The sequence below is a fragment of the Zootoca vivipara genome, chromosome 6 (assembly GCF_965207765.1).
Source record: "Zootoca vivipara chromosome 6, rZooViv2.hap1.1, whole genome shotgun sequence".
Taxonomy (NCBI): domain Eukaryota; kingdom Metazoa; phylum Chordata; class Lepidosauria; order Squamata; family Lacertidae; genus Zootoca; species Zootoca vivipara.
The window spans coordinates 5,366,333-5,390,653 of NC_142589.1; the positions used below are offsets into that span (position 1 = coordinate 5,366,333).

The window sequence follows — 24,321 nt, forward strand, 5'->3', positions numbered from 1 at the left end:
CAAGGGACACACCCTGGATTCAGTAATCAGTATCCTGACAAGCAGTATGAAGAGACCTTGACAGTTCTGTGGAAACTCTTCACTCTTCTCTTGTTCTCCTTATTTTGACATTTCTGCTAATTTTGCTTGTTTCCCCCTTTGTCTTCCTTGTGGTTCCCTGACATTATCCATGTCTTTTGTTAAGACTTCAAGTCAATGTCTCTTGATAACAGTAAAACCCATAAATTCTGCTTACAAAATTAATTAAGCAGCTTGTGTAGTCTACCAAAGAAATTTACTTTGCCGTATTCAGGTTTTTGCAGACTGGAAAATATTTCAGCAAGATAGGGAAATATAAAAAACAAGGAAGCAAGTTTCATTTCACAGAACTTTCCCCCTTGAAAATCACACACTTCCCTCTGTGCAATATTTGTTGCAATATTTAAAATGAGAGGTAAGATTATCTGGCTTCCTCCAAGGCCCGCTGGATTCATAAAGAAGCTTTTGGAACTACAAGTTGCCCTTTCTGATCTTACATGATCTGCAAAATTACATTTAAAAGGAAAAAATAAGCTGAGAATCAACTTTCTTTATTCTATATAAAGATAGTATTAGATGGTGGAGTTTCAGCATCACATTCCCACTCCATTTGCTTTTTAATGACTATACTAGAGATTATAAATGCTTTGAAATTTGCAATTTGATTTAGAGAAAAGATACAGTAAATAGGATGGAAAAAATGGTGGGGATGGCGACATTATCACTGATTACCTTTTAACTAATTTAATTTCCCTTATTTTCTATCCTTCCATAATTTAGATGAAGCGTTAAGGACAGGTTTCTTTGTTTAAGGGAACATTGAGTAAAAGCATCTGTTGGAAAGACTGTACTTGAAAATTTTCATGTTTTGGGCCATAATAATTTACCAATGGATTTTAGGATTGTACATCATTTCCCTCATTTGTGTGGGCTGAAGTAGATGTTTTGGTAATCAGTTTTACTATAGCTGCAGTTGTCTTGTTGCACAAACCTCATTTTTTCCAGAGTCCAGTTATAAACACTGAGCTTATTCAGGGAAGCAAAATGACTGAGCATTTCTGTTTTTAATGCCACCTTTGTTTCAGAGATTAATGTTGGCAGCCAGGGAGATGCAAGGGAAACGATGCCAAAGTTGGACCACCTAGACTTACTTCCATGATTGTAGGTGGTGGCAATCATAAGGGGATTAGGCAATTGCAGCATGTGTAACTAATAGGATAAAGTTATACAACTGGGTTACTGGACTCCGGATTCCAAGACACATATTTTGACTATCTGATATCGGTTAAGTAATATATTTGTTGGTCTTCACTCTGACCCGTAGAACAGAAGCAGCACATCTGCTGATACTGCAGCTGCTACCTTAATGCTGGGTCTGCTGCCTTTTGTAGTGACAGTAAAGCTCTTCCAGTCCCTTTTCTAAAGGGATCGTGGTAGATTTATGTTACCATTCTTATTTTGAACAAAGGTCTCCCACATCCCATCACTCATCAGCTCTTCCTACATGAGCCTGTTTGTTCCCTGTGGTGTGAGGAAGAGTAGGAAACTGCTGCATTTTTCGTGCAGGAAATATCCAATTTCAGAAAGGCATTGTTTTCATAAAATTAATTAGCAGGCTGATGCATTGCAAGTAAAATTGGGCAACAGCAATGGGTACAGTGCTAGTCAGACTGAAAAATCAAAGTTGTAACTATTTTTTTCTTCAAGTGTCTCTGCGAAACTGATATTTACACACACACCTCATTAGAATCTGATACTTTGCTTACACTATTAAACTGCCATGCCTTAAAATATTTACATGTATTCCAGTGAAACTATTTCCAACAATTTAGTTCAGTTACTTTTGGCTACTGGGGGGGGGGGTCCTCAGCAAATGTGGGGGTCACAGAAAAGCTGTAGAAACCTGTCTTCATGCTTTTATGTAGCATAACTAACGCTATTTTGATTCTGTACAACTGCTTGCTAAATATCTAATTCAGATATTTCTACAACAGATAAAATTAACACATCATTCTAAGTTTCATTGACTTTAAAGTTTAAACTTTGTTTACGTAAATAAATGTTTTTGTCAAGCATGCTAACTTGGATCTCCATTGGTTTTAGACAAGTGAAAAATGTTCTTGAAAATGATTTAGAAAACTCATGTCATTAGCCTGTTTCTCACAGAGTTTGTTTAACAAAGCTCAAATCCCCTATGAGTTGTCCCACAGATGATCAAACAAACCATGGCTTGCTTTTCAAAAGTTTGTTCCCCCAGCTGCTCTTTGTAGCTTGGTTACCATCTGGGGTGGGCAAACAAACCATGGTGAAGGGTTTGCATGTAACACAAAGCCTTATATGAAAGCACACCAAGGTTCCTAAGCCAACAACAAACCCTGGCTTTAGACTAAACATAATAAAGTTAAGCCACTGGGCAGCGTTTTGACAATTACTGTATGTGCAAACCAAGCCACTTTTGTGCTCCCATCTTCAGCAGAGCTCCTGATACAGCCATAGGCTAGGATCCTAAAATCTTAAGCAAGTTTACAGAAGGGAGGTTTGACATCCTGTCCTTCTCCCTGAGAAGCCTCGGGCGGGTGAGGAGCATGTTGGAGGGCCATCCTGAATTATATGGATGAGGTGTGGGGACTACAAGAGAGCGATGGGGATAGAAAACCTTCCCTGAGTTATCTTAGGATCCAAGTCCGATTTTGTTTGATTTCTTCCCCTCCCCCCTGTAGCCTTGCTTCATCCCATGTTGTTCATGGGGAGTGCCAGGCCTTCTAGGGAGGCACTGGAGAAAACTTAGAGGGGGTGGTGGGAAATGCTCTTTTGTTAATTTTCTTACCTTTTCTTAGGGCCTAAGATATTGTCCTCAGAATGAGAATCAGAATTCCCTAAAGGATTTTCTTTTGGAAGGGGGCTTGAGTTCTTCCTCCTGTCTTGTTTTAACTGACATGTGCATCCTGGGTGGGCTGTAAGACAGACTGCAAAGGTTCTGTGCTTCTTTACACTGAATTGGTAAATAGTGCTCCAAGCCTCCTGGAATTCTTGCTTCTCAAATCCCCCCCCCCCGAGGAAGCTTTAAGTTATGGGGTGTGTATGGTCTTGATCCCCTTTTCCTTTAGTTTTCTTGATTATTCAACATTGAAGACATGTTTGCTGGAGACTGAGCTAGAGCTTCTCTTGAAAGTGTTTATTTAGGTTGCTTTTATTTAGGTTGCTTTTACCCCTTAGGCTACACTGCATGAGTTATGAGAGTCTAGTTCTTGATCAGTTATTTTTTTAGAAAATGTTGTTGGCATTTTTGAGCCATGTGTTGGGATGAACCCAAGCTGCTTTCTGTCTTCTTCCTACTGCTCCCTTAGAAGGGTGTAGCCATGAAATACATTCTGCATTCTCATAAGTTAACTGTAGAGCCATTTCCAAATACAATAAATGTACACCCCTTTTTGAATGAGGCTCCTCTGTCATCACACAGCCCCAAATTCTGCTTTGTTTGTTTGATCTTTGGCAAGTTGAAACAGCTTCCATCAGGTTTGTGATGTCCCACTCATGGATGTTTGCCTTCAACCACACCTATCTTCTTCTCTACACACAAAAGAAGTCCTGTGAGAAGGCATGGTAGTTGAAAGACTTCTAGGCGCATAGCCTTCTGCACCCTCCTCTCTCACTACCAGCCTTGCTCTCAGTGACTGTGTCCCAGGAGAGGGAGAAAGGGAAAACCTCCCTGTAGGCAGGAACTCTGTGAGTTTTCCACAGATCTGACAAGATTGCCTGCTCCCTGGCACATGCTGCTTTGAGAAATCTGGCATTAGTACAACTAGGTGTAACTATCCTGCATAACAAGCCGTTTTCCTTCATTAGCATCTCGTTCAGTTCAACTGATGTCAGCCATGCTGTGCTCAGGGTTGAGTTGTCATGGTTGAAATCACAACCACAGGGAGAACTTAAAAGTTCCCGTCAAAACAAAACAAAGGAACTCTCCATTGCCTTCTACAGAAGTATGTGTTTTGTTGCTAAATCAGCACTGGAAATAAAAATTCATCTGCTGCTGTAGTTTCAATTATTCTCTCTGATACGAAACACAACATTGACGAGTAAATGGGTTTGGTTTTGGGCAGTGCTTTTTTTCCTGGGGGGACGCAGGGGTTCACATACCCCTAAACATTTTGTGAAGCCAAGTTTGGCCTCATTGAGGGGCAGTATTTCAATATGAGTAGGAAAATGAGAGTACCCTGAAACATTTTTTTAAATAAAAGAGGACTGGTTTTGGGTCTCCTATTCAACAACCAAATGAAGATAATTAGCCAAATATGGATTCAAGTCAGCATGGTAGTTATACAAACCCTTCTTTCCACTGAGATTGGTAAACTAAATACATCCTCCTATACACCGGCTGTGGTCAATAAAAAGTATCTCTTGACAAATATTTAAAATGACTCCTGTGGATAGAGCTAGGCCAGTGGTTCCCAAACATTTTTGGGGCCACTGCCCCCTTGGTTCCATAAATTCATCTCCAGTGCCTGCTACCCTATAAAAAGCATTATTCAGAAGGGCGGTTTGCACGACCCACTAAGGAAGAGAAAAACACAGTGAAATTCAAAACAGTAACAACCAGTTGCTCATTTATTCAAAATCCATTTAAACTATGTACTGTAATTAATTTTACGAAACTGATGAACTTGATCCAGTGTGGCCAGTCTGATAGTCATTTACACTTCTGGCACCCCACTGCCGCCCAAGGGATGCTACTACCCTCTTTGGGAACCACTGGTGTAAGCTGAACAACCATTTCAGACCTTTTAGATCCCTTTATTCAGGGGTCAGCAAACTTTTTCAGCAAGGGGCCGGTCCGCTGTCCCTCAGACCTTGTGGTGGGCTGGACTATATTTTGAAAAAGGAAAAAAAGGAACAAATTCCTATGCCCCACAAATAACCCAGAGATGCATTTTAAATAAAAACACACATTCTACACATGTAAAAACACCAGCCAGGCCCCACAAATAACCCAGAGATGCATTTTAAATAAAAGGCCACATTCTACTCATGTAAAAACACGCTGATTCCTGGACCATCCGTGGGCCAGATTTAGAAGGCGATTGTGCTGGATCCTGCCCTGGCCCTTAGTTTGCCTACCCATGCCTTTATTCCTAATCTAATGCCCATGTTATAGTTTGTGTGTTTAGTTTCACTGTATATATGTTAGCTTCACTGTATTTGTCTATTTGCTGAATTGGGGGAAGGGTGGGATATAAATTGAATAAATAAATACCTAAATTTGTACCTTCCTCTGTCCTCCTCCGTCTGCTCTCTGTCTTCTTTTCCTCTCCAAAAGGTGATTGTGGGCCATTCTTTTCCACCAGCAAAAGACCAAGATTCTACAGCACAGGTTGTGGCTATTTACTGTAATTCTTTACCCCGAATTGGAATAAGAAGAGCAAATAGCAATGAGAGAGTGAATCAGAAATGTATGATGAGTAAACCTGAGGATACCATCAGTGTTGCTGATTTTTCACATTTTTGCTTACTATTCATAGAAACATGGTAGTTGCCAGAATTACAAGTGAGCCAACTCAGTGCTCTTGGCTTTCCAAATTATTACTATGAAATATGAAAGACTTCAGTGAACGCTTGAAAAATATTGGACAATACAGAAAGACCAGCATATTAGGCTTCTTCTCAGTGTCTTAATGTTTGATCCTTGAGCAGTTTTTACCATGATGCTTTCAAATTTTATGGAGTCTAGAAACTTTATTTTTAAGCTTGATTTTTTCACATAGGGCCTATAAAGGGAACCATTGTTTTCTCTCCTGCTCTAGTAAGTGTGGTCAGACTTTTCATCCTTTGTGTCTTTCCCAAATTCTAATGCAACCCTGATTTGAGTCTAACTCACTGAAAATTCAGCTATGTGTACTGAAAGGAATACATCCATTGTAGTAAGTAGAATTTGTGCCATGAATTGTGAAATCTTGGTCTCTTATGCAAGATTTCCATTATTACTATATTTATTCTTAAACGCCCCTTTCCTGATGATATGTGATTTGGAGTTTCTCATGCTCTATTTGTTTGTGTAATCCAATTGGCCATCATAATCTTCTTTTTGGCGTAATGTCCCATGGTTATATTACAAGAAGAGAATAATGCCCTGCTTGTAGGCAAAGGGAAGAGGTTGGTTATATGAAAGGGTGAGTGTGTGTGTACAATTCTCTTGCATACTTAGTGCGACAGATTACTTGAAAGCTAAAAAAACCTTGCTTTTTAAGTGTGTGTATTGATGCTGCTTTGAAACAGGGCACAGATCTTGTCAAATGTGTTCTCATAACCATGTTGCATATTGAACTTGTGCATTCTCCTATAATACTAAATTACTAATTATTTGTTTCCACCGCTTGATCTGTTTTTAACAGAGTGCGCTGGCGGAGACACGAGATTGCAGCGGAAGCTTGGACGCCCAAAGAACGGACATGATATACACAATTGAAGATGTTCCTCCCTGGTACCTCTGCATATTCTTGGGATTACAGGTACATATTGTGGGGAAAATATGGTGCTCTCGTTATTCCTACTGTGCTATATTTAATATTTTAAGTATTACTCAGCAGAAAAAAAGCCTTAACTAATGCAGGCAAGCAACACAGGAATGAAAGATTTCAAGAACTGATGTTGGCTTAGAGACAGTTTTTTCTTTGGTCCTAGTTCTCTGAATTTTAATTGCTGAAGCTGGGAAGATGAGAAGCCAGCTCTGCTTTCACAGTACTTCAATGCAACAGTAGCATAATGGTACACTGGAGAGGGCAAAAATATTTCTGGAGCCTCTGGAAATGTTTGTTCTACTGCTTTTACAGGCAGTTCTTTACCCCAAAAGTCCACATTGATTTGCCCCATTGCTTGGTGCACTTGGCACATTAATTTGGGAATTCTAAATACCACCATAATCTTGTACTGCTGTTCTAGCAATGGGTGATCCTAGGAATTTTGGTACTGTAGTCTGCAGAGCCTTGTAGCCAAAATGAGGTATTTTAGGAGCAGAGGTGGCTCTACTAGGAGTGAAAATGAGGTGGCTACCTCAGGCAGCAGGTCTTAAGATGTATTTAAGAGCATCAAGTAGGAGAGATACAGACCTGACCAAAGAACAGAACAAGCCCCATTGAAACAAATGGAAGCTTTGAAAGGTCATAGTAATGCTCTTGCAAAGTTTCCATTCAAGTCATTGGGTCTTGTGCAGCAGAACTTCCCGTTGCTCCTGTAGCCTGGGAAAGAAGTGCGATTTCGTTTGTGTGCTGCAGGGACTATACTGTCATCGATCTGGTCCTGTTGAAGGGATCCTTGTGTGTGTACCGTGTTTCCCACATTTTAAGACACCGTCTTATATTTATTTTACTCAAGAAAATAAGCCTATGGCTTATTTTCGGGGGGTGTCTTGGTTTTTTTATTAAGCAATTATTTTTTATTAAGCAATCTTGGTTTTTTTTAAAAAAACCAATCCTTCCACGCGGAAGGAGAGTACCGAGCCAGCAGCAGCAACGCTGGCCGCTGCAATAGGAGGCAGGTGCCTGGAACCAGCGATTGCTGCAGCCCCAACAAAGCGCGCAGCAGCGCCACTCGGTTCAAGGCAGTGGGACCCAGCAGTGTCATCCTCGTCCTCCCACTGCTGTTGCTGCTGCTAGCCCCTGGGGGCCGCGGAGGCGGCTGGGCAGCGACAGCTGGAGCCCAGCTGGGCAGCAGCAGCAGGAGGAGGACGGAGGCAGGCGCCCAAAAGTGGCGACGAGGCTGGCTGGCGGAGGAGGTGGTGGAGGTGGAAAAAGGGAGGCGGGTGGAGCCACCGCTGCAGCCCTTGTGGGAGCCGCCTGGCCGGCTGCTGGCTGGAGGGGTGCATACCCGAGTGGGAGCCGCCGCTGCCGTTGCCGGAGGAGGAGGAGCCTCCCGCTGCCGTTGCTACGCCGGAGGAGGAGGAGGAGGAGGGAGGCGCATCGCGGCCAGGCGCACACAAGGAAGGCTGGCCAAAGGGAGCCCGCAGCCGCTCAACAGCACCTTGGCTCCGCTGGGCTTAGCTTCTCTGCCTTGCAGCCGGCTGTGGCTGCCGCCGCCGCTGCCTATTGTCACGGGAGAGGCAGGGAGCGAGCAAAAGAGGGCGCGTGCTGGCCCAGAAGGAGGAGAAAAGGTGCAGACGGGGAGAGATGGGCGCCCCAAAGCGCCCTGACCATTGGATGTATTCGCTGCCTCCCAGGGTCGAAAAGGAAAGCACCAGTAGCCCCAATAGGAAAGACAGGCCTGCTCCAGAGGGGCAGGAAGAGGCTTTCCCCCCCCCCCTCTCCCTGTGCGCTCAGCAGGCGGTGGAGAAATCAGCTGAGAGGCGCGTTTTCCCCCCACGCCTGTCGCTGGTTCGCTGGCTCCCTGAGCACACAGGAGGGGCTGAGGAGGTGACAGGAACAATGGTGGCTTACTTTCTGACTACGTATTAAAAAAGGGGAAACACGGTAGTTCAAGAGAAAAGGATCCTTTGCCTGCAGTTCTGTTTCCAGTCCCATGAGGAATGGTTGAAAGACCAGGGTAGGTGTAGTAGCCTGAAGAAGAAAAGATTAAGTTGTGGACGTGACAGTATCTGAAGGACTGTCATGTAAGGTGGAACAGCTGTGTTATCTGTTGCTCCAGAGGGCAGGACTTCCAAGCAGATTCCGACTAAACCTTAGGAACAGTTTGGCAGTGATGCAGACTGCTTTGGCAGCTGGTGGACTTCTCCTTCACTGGAGGCATTTAGGCAAAGTCTGGATGGCTGTCTGTCACTGACTTCTGAATTGTAGATCCTGTACTGATCAGTGGGATCACTAGTTCCTTACTAACTTGATAAACATGCTGGCCCACAAACTCAATTTTTCCCATGCTCAGGAGTTCTGCTCTTCGTATCCAGGCATTTCTAAAGAAAAGATGCTCTCCAGTATGTTTTGTAAAATTATTATTAAGCTGTGCTTTTGAGTGCTTCATTTTTGCAGTGAATGACCATGCCCTTTGAATATATAGGAACATTTGCCATTTATTATAGAGTAAGACTTTGAGAGTTTGTCTATTTATAACTTATACAGCACCTCTATCCTTAGAGCAAAGTTTCCCAGAATCTTGCAATCAAGCAGAAATGAAGGATGGAGATAACAATTCATTGATTATCTCCATTACAATATTACATATAAATCTTCAAATTATGTTTCAAATCCTGCACTTGGCAGGGGACTGAACTGGATGACCTCCAAGATTCCGCCTGACCCATTCAATTGTATGCTTCTGTATCTTTAATTTTTATAAGAATGACTTCATACCCTCCAACATTTCTCTGATGAAAATAGGGATGTATAATGATAAATTTACTATTTATACCCCACACATCTTATTGGGTTGCCCCAGCACTCTAGGCAGCTTCCAACATATACAAAAACATAATAAAACATTCAATATTTAAAGAACTTCCCTATACAGGGCTGCCTTCAGGCGGCTTGGGGGTTGGATAACTCCATGCCCTTCAGCATTTCTCCAATGAAAATAGGGACGTCCTAGGGAAAAGTGGGGTGTTCTGGGATCAAATCAGAAACCGGGATGGCTTCTCTAAATCAGGGACATCCCTGGAAAATAGGGACACTTGGAGAGTCTGAGAGTTCCATAGTTTCTGTGCAGTGATTCTGCTCCAAGTCATAATACAGAATCAGTCTCTTAGTCTTCATAGACTGGCAGCAGCTCTCCAGGGTCTTGGACAGTTCCTGTCAATGCAGCTACCTGAGATGCCAACGACTGATCCTTCTGCATGCAGAGCAGGCACTTTACAACTGAGCTATGGCCCCCTCCCCAGTGTTTACCATATCCACACTACAGAAAACAATATTTTTCAGTAAGGTTTCTTGGAAGTATAATATATACCTGCTGATTTTATTATATACTGGCATTGCCTTTTTTTAAAAAAAAACATTTTTATTGATTTTCCAATAAAAACAGTCAATTATCATATCCATCAAATCATAATCATAGTCCAATTAAAAACAATAAACTAAAATAAAAAAACAACCAAATTACAATCCTAATTATTAATTATTAATTTTTTCTGGGCTTCCCATAGTCTGGACCTCTGAAGTTATATCTTCAATATCTTCGTTCCTGCCCTCTTCTTCTTGTTCTCATAATTTCCACCTTCTGATCTTAACGCTTTAAAGTTCTCCGTCCCTGGCTACGCGATTCTCAATCATGTCAGAAATCATATATCCTTTCATCCATCGAGTACAGCTTTATTTGTGTGTATGTGTGTGTGTGTGTGTGTGTGTGTGTGTGTGTGTGTGTGTGTATATATATATATATATATATATATATATATATATATATATATATACATACACAGCTTTTCCTGACTTCATTCCAACCTTCCAATCTGGGCTGTTGTCCAAGTCTATTTGAAGTCTAATGACGCAGCAACTCCCAAGTTGTTAAATTATTCCAATCCGGGCTGTTGTACAAGCCTGTCGTTTGAAATTTAATGACGCAGTAACTTCCATGTTGTTAAGTTGTTACTGATTTCCCATTGTTAAATTGTTGAGCATACTGTTTGCAAATATTGCAATGTCCACAGTCATTTGGCGATCGATCAGTTTTCCCAGAGACCACAGAAGTGGGCCCTAGAAGTGGGGTTGCTAGACATCCATTTAGCCTTCTCTCTCGCTCATAATGAAGAAATTCTGCAAACAGATGCACTGTATGTTATCCCAAATTGTTGTCGCAAGTCATTATAAAGTCAGCTAGCAAGTATTTCCCACTTCCCTTGAAAAAGGGAGCAATTCTCATTTTTCTATGCTGCGTCATATTAACAAGCACCATCTTGTTTCTTCTTGTTTCCTCTTTTATCTTTTTAAAGTCTTTCAAGTCTAAGTAAAGCTGCACAATTGAATAGAAGTCCATCTGTACTTTTCACAAAAAAAGAGGTTTATTAATGAGGCTGGCATAGAAAAACAATTGTAGGTATTGAGAAGAAGAAAAAAGAACGTATCAATCACCTCCATAATCCAAACACCATGATGAGAATCTCTTTGAAGTCCGAGCTTAAACACCAGGGACTATGCAGTTCTGCAGGTTTTTTCTCACTCATCTTCGGTCCAGACTACTGTATGTCTGTTTATTATCCAGATCTGATTATTTTATCAAACAGATATTTCTGGCTATGAGAGTGACTTCGGAGAGTGCCAGCCGTGTCGTGCTCTGGGACCCAGCGTCCTGCCGCTTGCACCTTGATGCAAGCTGACAACCTCGGATGGTCTGCGGGTCTACAAGACAATCCTCCCCCACCCTGGGGAGTCTTACACTGTCATTTCCTAACCCTTGGCAGAAATCTATCCCAAGTGAAGTTCTGCATCGAGACTTAATTCCTTAGGGATTGCTGATGCTGTGCTCTCCAGATGGCTTTTAACAACCTATTGCGTTGTTTGTTGTCTTCTCGCTTTTACTTTGCTTTGTGCTGTGATGCAGCACCACCTCTGCTTTGGTCTTGCCAGATGGCGTGTGTCTTCACAGTTGAGTCCTGCTTTTAGAAGTTGCTTATCCATAAGCAGGTGTTAATTGATGGTTGCTTGGAAGCAATTTGGAAATATATTGCGCTTGAAAAATATGCTCTTGAGCTAATAGTAATGGTGCAAACAAACTGAAGGCAATCATATATCATGCTTGTAAATAAAATAACCCTCTGTATTTGCAGCATTACCTGACGTGTTTCAGTGGCACTATAGCAGTGCCCTTCTTGCTAGCAGATGCCATGTGTGTTGGATTTGACCAGTGGGCTACTAGCCAGCTGATTGGGACCATATTCTTCTGTGTTGGAATCACAACGTTGCTGCAAACAACGTTTGGGTGCAGGTAAGTTAAGAGGAAGATATTTGACTGCCTGTTACTTCTGATTTTAAGAATCCAAGTTATTTACACCAGCATAGGTTCATCTAAAAGACTGTTAAACATCTTAATTATTGCTCTTGCCACCTGGATGAACTCTAAATGTGCATCAGTAGAACATAAGTGAATAGATACAATATTGTTTGTACGCTCCAGCCTTTAAAATAGTCTGTCACAGTATCTCCAGATTTTCTCTTAAACCTTTTGGATTCTCTGTTTACCTCATTTTTAGAATGTTTTAAGTTGGTTAATTAACAAAATGTATATACTGTTTGATTGTAAGAAAACCTGTAACAAAGTAGCACTAATTCCTTCCACCCCAGCTCGGTTATACTTGAAAACATTTGCTGCATGCTAGTTGACAGGCTTTTGACAAAGGGATTATTGTGACTGAACTGTTTGAGAAGCAAGAAATGCACTTGTTAAGCCTGATATGTCTCACATGTCCCAAATAAATTTGCTCGGAATAAGAAGTCACAGATTCTGTAAGATGCTAAGAAGATCAGTCCTTAATCACAACAAAAAGTGAACTCATGGCTTAAATTCAATTTGATTTAGGTATATTTAAACATGGACTGATTCTTATTTTTTACCCCACAGAGAAGAAAGAAACCCTTTCTGGAAATAAATTCTAAACACTCAGTGATCTAACTTTTGAAGAATGTATTTAATTGCATACACTTAATTAGAGGGCTTTTGAAAGGGTAATGTGTACGTGAGGGAGAAGAGCAACAACTTTACCAGGGGCAAGAGCACAAGAGCCAACAAAATCCCTGTGATATTGAGTCATTCGCCCAGCATACCTCTCTCTGCTATTGCAAAGAATAATGTTCAGTTTTTGCTCATGTTATAAATCAGGCGAATATTCCTTGGTGTTTCTTCCAGCACTGGCCTTACTTGATTGATATGGATAGTTGTGTGGGTTGCTCTTAAAAAGCAAATGCCACGGCTTATTGCCTGTGCAAATTTGAGTTATTTATGTGCACTTTATAAATAATGATATTCTGCCAAAATAACTTGTAGAATACAGATATTAAACAAAGTTTAATATGTTGTCACAGCCTCTGTGTGGTCACAAATACATTGGATTGTATCAACAGTGTCACTCAGATGATGGTAATGCTTCTATCAGCAGAATGGGAAGGGAATCTTTTGGCTATTACTCTTCCCCCCTTGTAGCTTCCCCCCCCCCCAAAAAAACCCCAATCTGCTCTAGAACTAGGGATGCCATGCCAAGTTGAATAAAATATTGTGGGGACCCAGATAAGGTAAGGCCCGCCTCGCATACTCGATCACATAACGCAGTGCACACACACCATTTTAATGGGAATGCCCATCAACTTTGCGGGGGCCTACTTCTTCCTAGGGCATGGGGAAGAGATTTCTAACCGACCTCACACTATAAGCGCTTGTGTAGGTAGGGACATTAAAAATGAATAGAATCATAGAGTTGGAAGGAACTGAGGATCATCTAGTCCAACTCTCTGCAATGCAGGAATATGCAGCTGTCCCTTTGGGGGATTGAACATGCAACCTTCATGTGATCAGCATCACACTGAGCAATTTTGAGACAATTACTGAGACTGCCTTTTATCTGGATCCTTAGCACGCAGGAATGAGCTCATGTAAAGGAGCCTTGCTGGACCAAACCAAAGGTCCATCTGGTGCAGTATCCTCTGACCTCTGAACTATGCAGAGCCTGAGCATTTAGGACTTTGAATTCTACTGCATAATCAATACATGACTACAGAATGGGGAAATTATTTATTAAAGTCAACATTTTGTGTCTAATGCATACTAACATATCCAAGAAGGACTTCTTCTGATTCTTCTTATCCTTAGAAAAGATCTGCATGAAAGTTATGACACTGCACAAAAAGTTTGAGGTATTTCCTTTTTCTCTTTTTCTTCCTTCCTTTCTTTCAGGTTACCTTTGTTCCAAGCCAGTGCTTTTGCATTCTTGGCTCCTGCCAGAGCTATTCTCTCTTTGGACAAATGGAGATGCAACAACACAGGTAAGCAAAAGCAATTTCCATCTTAATCTTTCAGGAAGTTCAGAGTGGGAGATGAAACAGAGGAAAGTTGTCTCAGTGCAGATTTAATCTAGGAGATAATATTGTCTAAAGAGCAGAAACCATATTGAATTTTGAAAATACCCAGACGAATGCAGCAAATTCCATAGCCTGTCCCCAGGGATTTGCGGAGGACTGCTATGGGCCCTTTGAATTAGTGTCTTTAATAAGCACGCCAAACTGGGCTTCACATAAGCTTGCCAGGTTACTCTAGCAGGCCAGTTTGGGCTGGACTTTAGCAGGTGAGTGAGAAGAGGTCAGTTTCAAGCTGGTTACTTACTGTGTGAAGACTGTCTAACATGCTTTAGCCAAAGGTTTTTGCTGTTCAAGATCTTCTTCTTCTTCTTCTTCTTCTTCTTCTTCTTCTTCTTCTTCTTCTTCTTCTTCTTCTTCTTCTTCTTCTTCTTCTTCTTCTTCTTCTTCTTCTTCTTCTTCTTCCCATCTGGCTGGGTTTCTCCAGCCATTCAAGAGCGGTACCAGAATTTGTCTCACACTAGTCCACTCATTAAACAAAAATGTAGGCTGCTAGTAGTGATGGCTGTATGGATCCTGCATCTTCAGGGACTTCAGTGTCTGGATGCAATTGTGGGAGAGGAATGTTGCCTTCATCTCTGCATGTGGACTTCTATTACCAGTTGCTGGAAACCACCGGAGGCAAGATTGCTCTTGTGCTTGAATCCTCTTGTTCCCAAATCCTGCTTGCTGGTTTCCCAAGGGCATCTGGTTAGCCACTGTGAGAACAGGATGCTGGGCTATTGGCTTGATCCAGCAGGCTCTTCTTATGCTACTAATGTTAAATTCAGTTGGCTACTATGGGAATTGGCATGGAACGATCCAGCAGGCTCCTCTTATGGACAGGCAACTCCCCATTTGCATGGGGGAGTTCTGCCCCCACCCTGACCCCTTTCCGGTGCCGAAAAAGGCACACGTGTGCATGGTCATATGCATGCCAAATGCGCACAAATGGGGAGTTGCCTGTCTTCTTTTGTATACTTAAGTATAATGGTGTATGTATGACCTGTTTCACACAGCTGCCTAAATCTCCTCCTGTGGGTCTTCCCAAGCAATCTGAAAATACATTGACGTATCTGCCTCTGCTCTTCCCTCTTCATGTGTCCTGAACCCCTAGCCACCAGTCCCGCTGGTGTATACAGTCCTAAGGGCAAATGTTAGTAGTCCCAACATGTCAGGAAACACTGTCCATGTTCAATATTGAAAGCCAAGTCCATAGTCAAACAGTCAGGCCAGGTTCCTGCCTCTGCAGCCGATCCAAGGGGTTCAATCCTGTGAAGCTCATAGGACAACCAAGCTGTGGTCAATCAACATGGGACGTTGAGCAGTCACAGCACCTAAGCTCTGCTTCTCTTTTATCCCTTGAAACTTGATCGCAGCATCTGGGCTTGACGAGGCAGGTGACCCTCACCTGTCCTGAGCCTAATCCACTGACACACCTCCTCCTAGGTCAGTTAGTGAGCTGGCTGCCTGCCTCAGCCTCCAGAGCATACCTGGCACTTCTCTCTATGCCTCAGAGTCTGCCATGCTCATGGAGATGGGGGCTCCCTCTGGCTGTGGTGATGGGTCCTGCTCCTCTGGTTTCTCTGCACTGACCCCCATCCCCTCACACACACACCCATGTGTTTGTGAAAAGAAGCTAGCCTTGAAAGGTACAGTTTGAACTTGGCTTTTTCTGCTAACTATAGTTGAGCATAACTGCAGTTTGTCCTCGTCTGGATGCCACAAACAACCTGTGGTTTGTTTAAAAAAGAGTAATAGAACCCAAACTCCATATAGCCATGCCAGAGGAGGAGGTGGTAGTGTGTGAACCAAGTGTTTCAGTTTGTCCTTCTAATGCTGAACCATTGTTTTTGGTTCCATGGTTATGGTAAACCATTGTTTATTCACAGCAAACACTAAAGAATGAGCCTGATTTCTACTCTGAAAACCCATTTTTTAATTATTCCTGCCTTGCTTATACAATGTTTTTTATAGAATTATTTGGAGCCACAGTGTCTTGACTATATTGGCAAGTCTAAGGAATCTAGAACATGATAATTTTTGTGGTGATGGTGATGTGTGTGTGTGTGTGTGTTCGTGCTCCTACGTACCGGTATATTCTTTCTGACAGGTCTTAACAGGACAGACAAGTATAAAATAGCACAAAGTACTTTTGGAAATAATTGGCATGTTTCCATGACTAGAGGCCAGGGCCAGATCTGTTACTTAAGAATACAGTGCAGCCAATGCTAATATTGCACTTGATGAGAAACAACTGTCCTATGAGGAAAGAGAGTAGAAACAGTGTCCACATTTTTAGCTGATTGCTTGCCTTTTCTAAAGGGGCTGCAGGTTCTTTTCCTGAGCATTTCAAAGCAGGAACCATTTTTAGAATAGTTAAAGAGAACCTACAAGTACCAATCTGGAAAGTGGTCCAGTGATTACATAGGTTTTTGTTTTTCCTTGCTGAATGTGGCACGGCCCAGCAAGGAAGCAGAATAGGGAAACACTCTGCTACAGATTGACCAAGCCCAGATGACTCAGGGCAACTTTGCTTTGAAGCACCTTTGGGAATTAAAATATATGCTGGGTTCCCAGGAAAGCCTAAACAGATATCTAAGAAGATTATGTGGAATCTGTTTTGAGATGGTGGCCTATCATTAGTTCCAAAGCTTGCAAAGCGTTCTTACCTCATTCTCCAAAGAACAAGCCTTCAAGCCATTATCGTTCCCATGTTGCAGTGAGAAATTAAGGCTGAGAGGTCTAAGGTCAGCTCTATAAATCCGTGGTTGAACTGAGATTTGAACTCGCTCTACTTGACATTGCAGGAAGTAGTTTAGCAGTATGGTAGGAGGTCCTGTGCATAGCTGCCAAGTTTTCCCTTTTCTCGCGAGGAAGCCTATTCAGCATAATGGAATTTCCCTTAAAAAAAGGGATAACTTGGCAGCTATGGTCCTGTGACATGTGGAGGAGCCAGAGGGAGGGGCATTGTTGCCACCAGTAGTTAAAAATCTCAAAAATACAGTCTGTAATACATATACAGTATTCACCAAGATTCAGGGTCCTTATTCTACAAGAGTGATTTTTGTGTTGAGTAAATGTAGTGGAACAAGAAGCACACTTTCAACTGTATTTGCAGCTGCAAGAGAGGTTGGCATATTCACCAAGTTTGGTAACAATTCACAAATATTCAATGTGAATATGATATTTTGGGGTGGGGAGTGTTGCCTCTGTTTCCCTGATTCACTCACCTTGGCTGACTACTGATCTGTAGCTTCATGCATAGTCAGGAGAGACATGGACTTCAGCTGAGCAGCATATGGACCAGTTCCTTTGTAGTCCTGCAAATCCTCTTTTCCAAATAGATGATAATAAAAAGGCAAACGCTTCCAAATTCTAAAATAATAATCTCAAAACAAGTGTACAAAATATATGCTTTAAATTTTGTTTGTACAATAATTGTGCTGCTTTCGTTTTCTGGTTACAGAATCTGTTTTTGTGTAGAAGCTCAGGCCCCGCTGGGCATCAGTGACACTGAGCATATATTCTAGTGTACTAATTGCAGGATTTTAGGTCAAATAGCCTGACTGTGCTCCAATAGATCAGGATGGCTACATTTCTCATGACCCCAGGGAAGAGCTACTGTATGGAAATTAGGAATCATAAATATAGAACATTTTGTTTATGAAAAGAATCTTTGTTCTTTCTTCCTTGACCACTTCTAACCTTCATGAGGCATCAGACGGGAGCTGCTATTGCAGCCTAGCCATCCCAATTAACAGGCGACAGATCTGGAGAAATAATATGCAAAAGTCACTTTATCTGCACTCTGAATCATCTCTCTGCAGCTCTCAAGCGGACCTTTGCCTCCTTTTGTGCCAATTCTGGTTACTTGTCCATTCCTGGTTTCAACAGTCTTGAAACTGCCATTAGAAGTTAGCCCTTGAGGAATGAATTAATCTAGAATACAGCCTAAATACAGAATGAATGATTTACAAATTATGTGAGGGAACAAATAAACAATGATGGGGTAGTGGCTAAAAAGCAAAATATATGAAATGATGTCCATAATAAGTGCTGGGGGGTGGGGCAGATTGGTGGCGGTAGATCCTGTTCATTCACTAGCATGGCCAAACAGTTGGGTTGAAGCTGTAGAGGGAAATAGGAGGTTAAGCACTGTACAACTCATATGAATGTTGCCTGTGCCAGCCTTTCTAGCCATGGCTAGTCAGATGCCAATTGATCACTGACAAGCAGATTCTGGAGGTGATGACTGTGCCTTGGTCCTACTACCCAGCACCTGGTATTCGGGGGTATCATGATTCAGTATCGACAGAGCAAGTTGCTAAAGTTCTGCAGTTGTCTTTCTTGGAGATTTTCATAGAAAGGTTGGACAGGTTGAGGGTTGCCTGAAGCAGACTATCCTCTTTGTGTTGTAATTCTGGACTTGGCGCCTTCTTGTTTCATACAGAATTTAGTGCTGGGGTGCAGGGAATCATCGTGCTTTGTTTTGCCATAATGCGAAATATTTCTTTTTGCCTTCCTAAGCTATAATGATTACCAATGGAACAACAGAACTGCTGCATACGGAACATATCTGGTACCCTAGGATACGAGAGGTAACTTCCCCATGTAATCAGTGCCATGTCCTCACTTCAATAGGTTCTTTTCATCCAGATGCCCTGCTACCTTGAACTGTTGAAATTGTTACCCTTTTTTGTTCTCCTCTTTGCATGTAACTTTTTCCTACACATTCATTCCATGCAGGTTTTAATCTTTTCTGTATGTTAATTGTGCCTGCAAAGCCCCCTCACCCTCCCCAAAACAACTTGAGGTGCACTATGGTCTTGATGGAGACATGCTCCCATGTCAGGGGAGTTTGGCATTCTGCATCTTGTGATATGGGCATCTGACCAGTGATACATAACTGTCAAGTTTTCCCTTTTCTCGCAAGGAAGCCTATTCAGCATAAGGGAATTTCCCTTTAAAAAAGGGGGAGAACTTGACAGCTATGCGGTGATAGCCAAAATAACCAATGAGCTTCTAACAAATTATTGGATTGTCTCTGCTCTGCAACGAGGATAATCCACATTTATTGAATTTCTGTTTTGGAAAGCCAGGTACAATTGTAAGGAGTGCCCAGTTTTCCCAAAGCCATGTGTAGTTTTGCTATTCGGTTTCTCCTTTTCCTCTAATGATCTTTCTTTAGATGCAAATATCCATAAGAACCCAGTAGAGTGGTCACACTACAGGGGGAAACAATAGCATAGACTCCAGTTCACACGTGTGTCATGGAACTTTTCTCCCATCCCATTGCTTTGGGCTGCCAGTTATTCCTCAATTTAAAACATCCCCTCTCTCTTCCCCATCTTCAAACCGTAGTTCCATCCTGCCAAGAGGCCTGCAGCCAAGGGGGGGCTGGCAGTCTCCTGAGACCACAGCGCTGCTCTATGCCAGCTTCTAAAGAGCACGTGTGACCAAATGCATCATACACTCTGCCCCTAGGAGCTAAGAGCATCACCTCCGTGGCGCCACCAGCCCTTGCCGGTTCGATCTGAGAGCTTTAAAGGTTAGCTTGGAACCCAGGTCTTCCTGTATGACAGTGTGATGTGCTATGGACACAACGGCCAGGCTGGTCTAATGACCCTGTTGTGCATTGAAAGCAAGCAGCGTGCTTAAGCAGTAAGAGGAAGTGGATGAAGTTGGGAGCTTTTCTATTGAACCAACTTCTGTTGGTACCACAGAACATACCTCTGACCTTCAGTTATTCTTTAGCCCAGAAAACGTCTGCTTAAGCACTTAGTTGAATAACACATGCCATTGCCCAGTTCTGCCTAGTCACTGAATTATTTGACTTGCAGTTCATCACCCATTAAAAAAACCTACCCTCAGAAACATAGAATTTCTGAAAAAAATCTAAATTACTATTATTTTTCTCTGTGTTCAGATCCAAGGTGCTATTATTATGTCATCTTTGATAGAAGTGGTGATTGGGTTCCTGGGCCTGCCAGGAGCGCTCCTGAAATATATTGGACCTCTGACGATTACACCAACTGTAGCTCTCATTGGGCTTTCTGGCTTCCAGGCTGCTGGAGAAAGAGCAGGCAAACACTGGGGCATAGCCATGCTGTGAGTATCCTTTGTCCCTCAACAGTTGATGAAGTGCAGTCAGTCAGTATAAAACAGCCAATGTCTGTCACTATTGATCATTGCCTCTCCTAGGGGGTACTAAGGGCCATTATCTTCAAATGAAGATGAATCTATGGAATGAGAATCCTTCTAAGTTATATTCTAAAGTATTTCTTAAGCAATGGTGTGCTGGCTTTTCAGATGCCTAAAGCAGCTAACAATGTAGTAGTGTCAGACTGGGAACTGGGAGACCAGGGTTCGAATCCTCACTCATGCATGAAGCTTGGCCAAGGTGGCCACAACTACCAAGAAGGCCCTCTGCCTCGTTTTCTGTAACCTCACTTCTCGCAATGAGGTAACCGCCAGAAGGCCCTCGGAACTGGATCTCAGGGAACGATGAGGTGGAGACACTTCTTCAGGTATACAGGGCCAAATCCATTTAGGCTTTAAAGGTCAGCACCAACACTTGGAATTGTGCTCGGAAACATACTGGGAGCCAATGTAGATCTTTCAAGACCAGATCTACATTGGATCCCAGTACATTTCCAATTCAGCAGCATCCCACTACTATTACAGAAAAAATGATTAGGAAGCCTGGTGAACTGTGGCATATTCATATGTTCAGAAGTAGAACGTCATTCCTAAGTCCTCTTGCAATCTTCATGCATATTATACCCCTCCTGTAAGTTCTAGGTTCGGTGGCCATGTCTAAAATACTACCACTAAATTCCAAGAAATCAGAATACATGTGACTATTAGGAAGACTGTCTTCATTCCAAGTTGATCACTCAAATATTGCCAGAATTGTTGATAATGTTTTTGTGTATGTGTGTTATCACCTGACCACTAGGCAGTCTCTAGGCAACCTACAATCAAGTTTAAAAACATGCAAAACTGTTGGAATTTCAATGTTTGTTTTTAGCAACCAAATCGGGACATCAATCACCAGGGACTGGGCTGCGGGGAAGATTTTCAGCAACCCAAAGCAGCCCTACCTTTAAAGCCTTGGCTCAAGGGCCAGGTTCAAGTTAAATGGATTATTGACTCTTGGGGCACAGACCGACCTCTTAAATCAGGCATAGGCAAACTCGGCCCTCCAGATGTTTTGAAACTACAGTTCCCATCATCCCCGACCACTGGTCCTGTTAGCTAGGGATGATGGGAGTTGTAGTCCCAAAACATCTGGAGGGCCGAGTTTGCCTATGCCTGTCTTAAATCAAGGATGTCGTTATAGGAAGCGAGACAGCCCTGAATTCACCCTGTCTCTGCAGTCTGACTCTGACCCACTTAATAGCAGGTGTGGATTGGGATGATGCATGAGGGGGTGCAGCCCGGTTGCTCTGGCAACAGGAATCCCAGCCCCCGCCTCTCAGTGTGAGGACAGTATGAGGGTACTGTTTGCCATAATCATCAGTGGCAAAATGGACCTGCAGTTTCAGTACATTTCCTTGCATGATTCTGATGGCTAGGACCACATAATAAGTCATTTCAAGTTGTGTGGGTTTTTTTTTAATTCACAGAATCAGCAGCAGATTGCGGGAATAGTTTTGAACAGGTAAAAAAGTGTATGAAAGAGCAGAAGCTGGTCTTAGGATGTTGGTGAACCATCTTCACACAAACGCAACCCCCCCCCAAAAAAACCACCCCAGCAATTTTGTATAAATAATTTGACAGCACTAGATCAAATGCTGTTCCATAAAGAAGCCATATTTTAAAACTACCATTACGGCTTTCACGTTTAAAAAAACAGCACAAGAAAGCTTTGTTTTTTTAACTCATTCATGCTTAACTGAAAGTCATGGTATCAAATGATGCCACTGCAGAGTTCAGATCTTTGTGCCTGGAAGGAAAAGAACAAAAGTCTTTGTTTCCTTTTGAGTGAAAGGTGATTTCGGCCTCACTCTTTTATATACGGGGATGTAACCTGCCCTCCTAGAATTTCAGGGAAGTTTGTTCAGGAATTTGTAGCTTTGTTCTCAGTGGATTAGCATTTCTTGAAGCTGTGTTTGGCACTTAACATAAAGACAGCCTTCTTCCAGCATAGAAAGTCTGAACATGTATAATGGCACACACATTCTGTTGATAGGTGCATTCTGAGGATTTGGTTATGTAATCGGAAGCCTGCTTATTTCAGAGGCTAATAATTTAGACCTTAAGTTTGCTTGCTTTGGCCATTGTTTCACATCCTGTGGCAGCCAAGTGAGGAAGCATGGCCTCTGAGCAATACATTTATTTAACTGATTTATTGAGCCTTTCTTGAGCTCAAGGCAGCTTACAGGCAGTGTTAATGCAGCTTAAAACACATTATAGAAACAAGCACAGAATATGAGATATCAATCTAGCCCCTCCCATCCCCCCATTAAGCAATATATAAATACCTAATATAAAAATAAGGGGGAAATTCCAGGTCCCCACACAGTGAAGATCTTGACCCTGACCTTAAAAAGAGAACCTGGCTGCCTAACCTTAAAAGCAAAAAACATCCATCTCCCAACTACCCTTTTGACACTTTGCATGCCCTTAACTTTGATGACACCAAAGATTAGATTTCTTTCTTAGCACTGGGCAGGGTTGTTGTTGTTGTTGGTCTTCTAAAATGTGGATTTCGCCAAGACTTCAAAACATGCTAAAGCCTAAGCCGGTCTCCCACAATAGTAATTTTGCTTCTCTCCCAGACAAAACTTCATCCGTTCTAGTGGGCATAAGTTTTGCAGAACTGTGGGATTTCAGTTCTTAAAGCTTGTGAGCGGAACAAATTAAATTAAGCTTATGCTTGTAAAGCACATTAAAAAAGAAAGAAAGAAATGGCAACATTAAATAACTTTTTCATTTTAAAAGGCTAATTCCTTACTTTCTCTGACTAAAAACTTTTGCCATGATACAATTATATTTCTGCAGTAGTTACTGTACTTTAAAAATGCAGTTTTTCTGTAGTTCTAAATATACAACAATAAATCTGAGAGGTGTTATCAATTTCAAAAATCTAAAGTGATATCACAAGGAAGGTGGACCCATTTACTTTTCTCCTGCTCCAGAGAGTAGGACCCAAGTGGCCCTATGCGGCCTAGGACCCTCGTACCTACGGGACCGCCTCTTCTGGTGTGCCCCATGGAGGACCTTACGGTCTGCTAACAACAACACCTTGAAGATCCCAGGCCCCAGGGAAATTAGAGTGGCCTCGACTAGAGCCAGGGCCTTTTCGGCCGTGGCCCTGGCCTGGTGGAACGCTCTCCTACAAGAGACCAGGGCCCTGTGGGATTTGACATCTTTCTGCAGGGCCTGCAAGACGGAGCTATTCCGCCAGGCCTTTGGGCAGGATGCAGTTTGACTTACTTTCCTTTGTATAAAACAAGCCTGAAGAAGGCCCTCCCAACCTGCTCACAGGTCCTTGTATGATCAGTGGAAACAGTTGGCCCTGGCAATTATTAACCACTCTCAATTCCACCCTGATAATTGCCACCTGCCCGGATTTTAACTTGTCTGAATTAATGGATTTTAATTAATTGATGTCTGTTTTTATGCTTATTGTGTTGTTTTTATGATGTTAGCCTCTCTGATGCCGGGGAGGGCAGGATACAAATAAAATATTACTACTACTACTACTACTACTACTACTACTACTACTACTACTACTACTACTTTTAGTTGCAATTCTTCATTGCAGGGAGTTGGACTAGATCAGGCATCCCCAAACTGCGGCCCTCCAGATGTTTTGGCCTACAACTCCCATGATCCCTAGCTAACAGGACCAGTGATCAGGGTAGATGGGAATTGTAGTCCAAAACATCTGGAGGGCCGAAGTTTGGGGATGCCTGGACTAGATGATCCTTGCATCCCTTCCATCTCTGTTATTGTAAGCACAGCAGAAACTGCTAGAAAAACTACGAAGAGTTAATTGATTTATTAACTTTTCTGCTTCCTCTCCCTTCTCTAGGACTATTTTCCTAGTGCTATTGTTTTCTCAGTATGCCCGAAATGTCAAGCTCCCATTACCCATCTATAAATCAAAAAAAGGATGGACTGCATACCGGTTACAGCTTTTTAAGATGTTTCCTGTAAGTTCTCTCTTCAGCTTTCACTGTGTTTTATTGTTCTGTCTACTGGTGTTTATTTTAGTGTAATTTTATTTATTTTACAAAATTTGTATACTGCTTAACTGTGCATAAAATCTCCAAGCAGGTTACAAAAAGTATATAAAGTTTGCATTTAAAATGTC

General features: G+C 42.3%; 1 protein-coding gene across 4 annotated transcripts in view; it reads left to right on the plus strand.

The window, feature by feature from the left end:
• SLC23A2 (solute carrier family 23 member 2) overlaps window positions 1-24,321 on the plus strand; it is a 78,574-nt gene that overhangs the window by 35,960 nt on the left and 18,293 nt on the right. For all 4 annotated transcript variants that reach the window (XM_060276384.2, XM_035117372.3, XM_035117374.3 and 1 more), the window contains 6 exons: window positions 6,408-6,524; window positions 11,720-11,877; window positions 13,837-13,925; window positions 18,525-18,595; window positions 19,924-20,105; window positions 24,040-24,160. In XM_060276384.2, coding sequence (XP_060132367.1) covers window positions 6,408-6,524; window positions 11,720-11,877; window positions 13,837-13,925; window positions 18,525-18,595; window positions 19,924-20,105; window positions 24,040-24,160 — 738 coding nt within the window. The remainder of the gene's footprint in view (window positions 1-6,407; window positions 6,525-11,719; window positions 11,878-13,836; window positions 13,926-18,524; window positions 18,596-19,923; window positions 20,106-24,039; window positions 24,161-24,321) is intronic.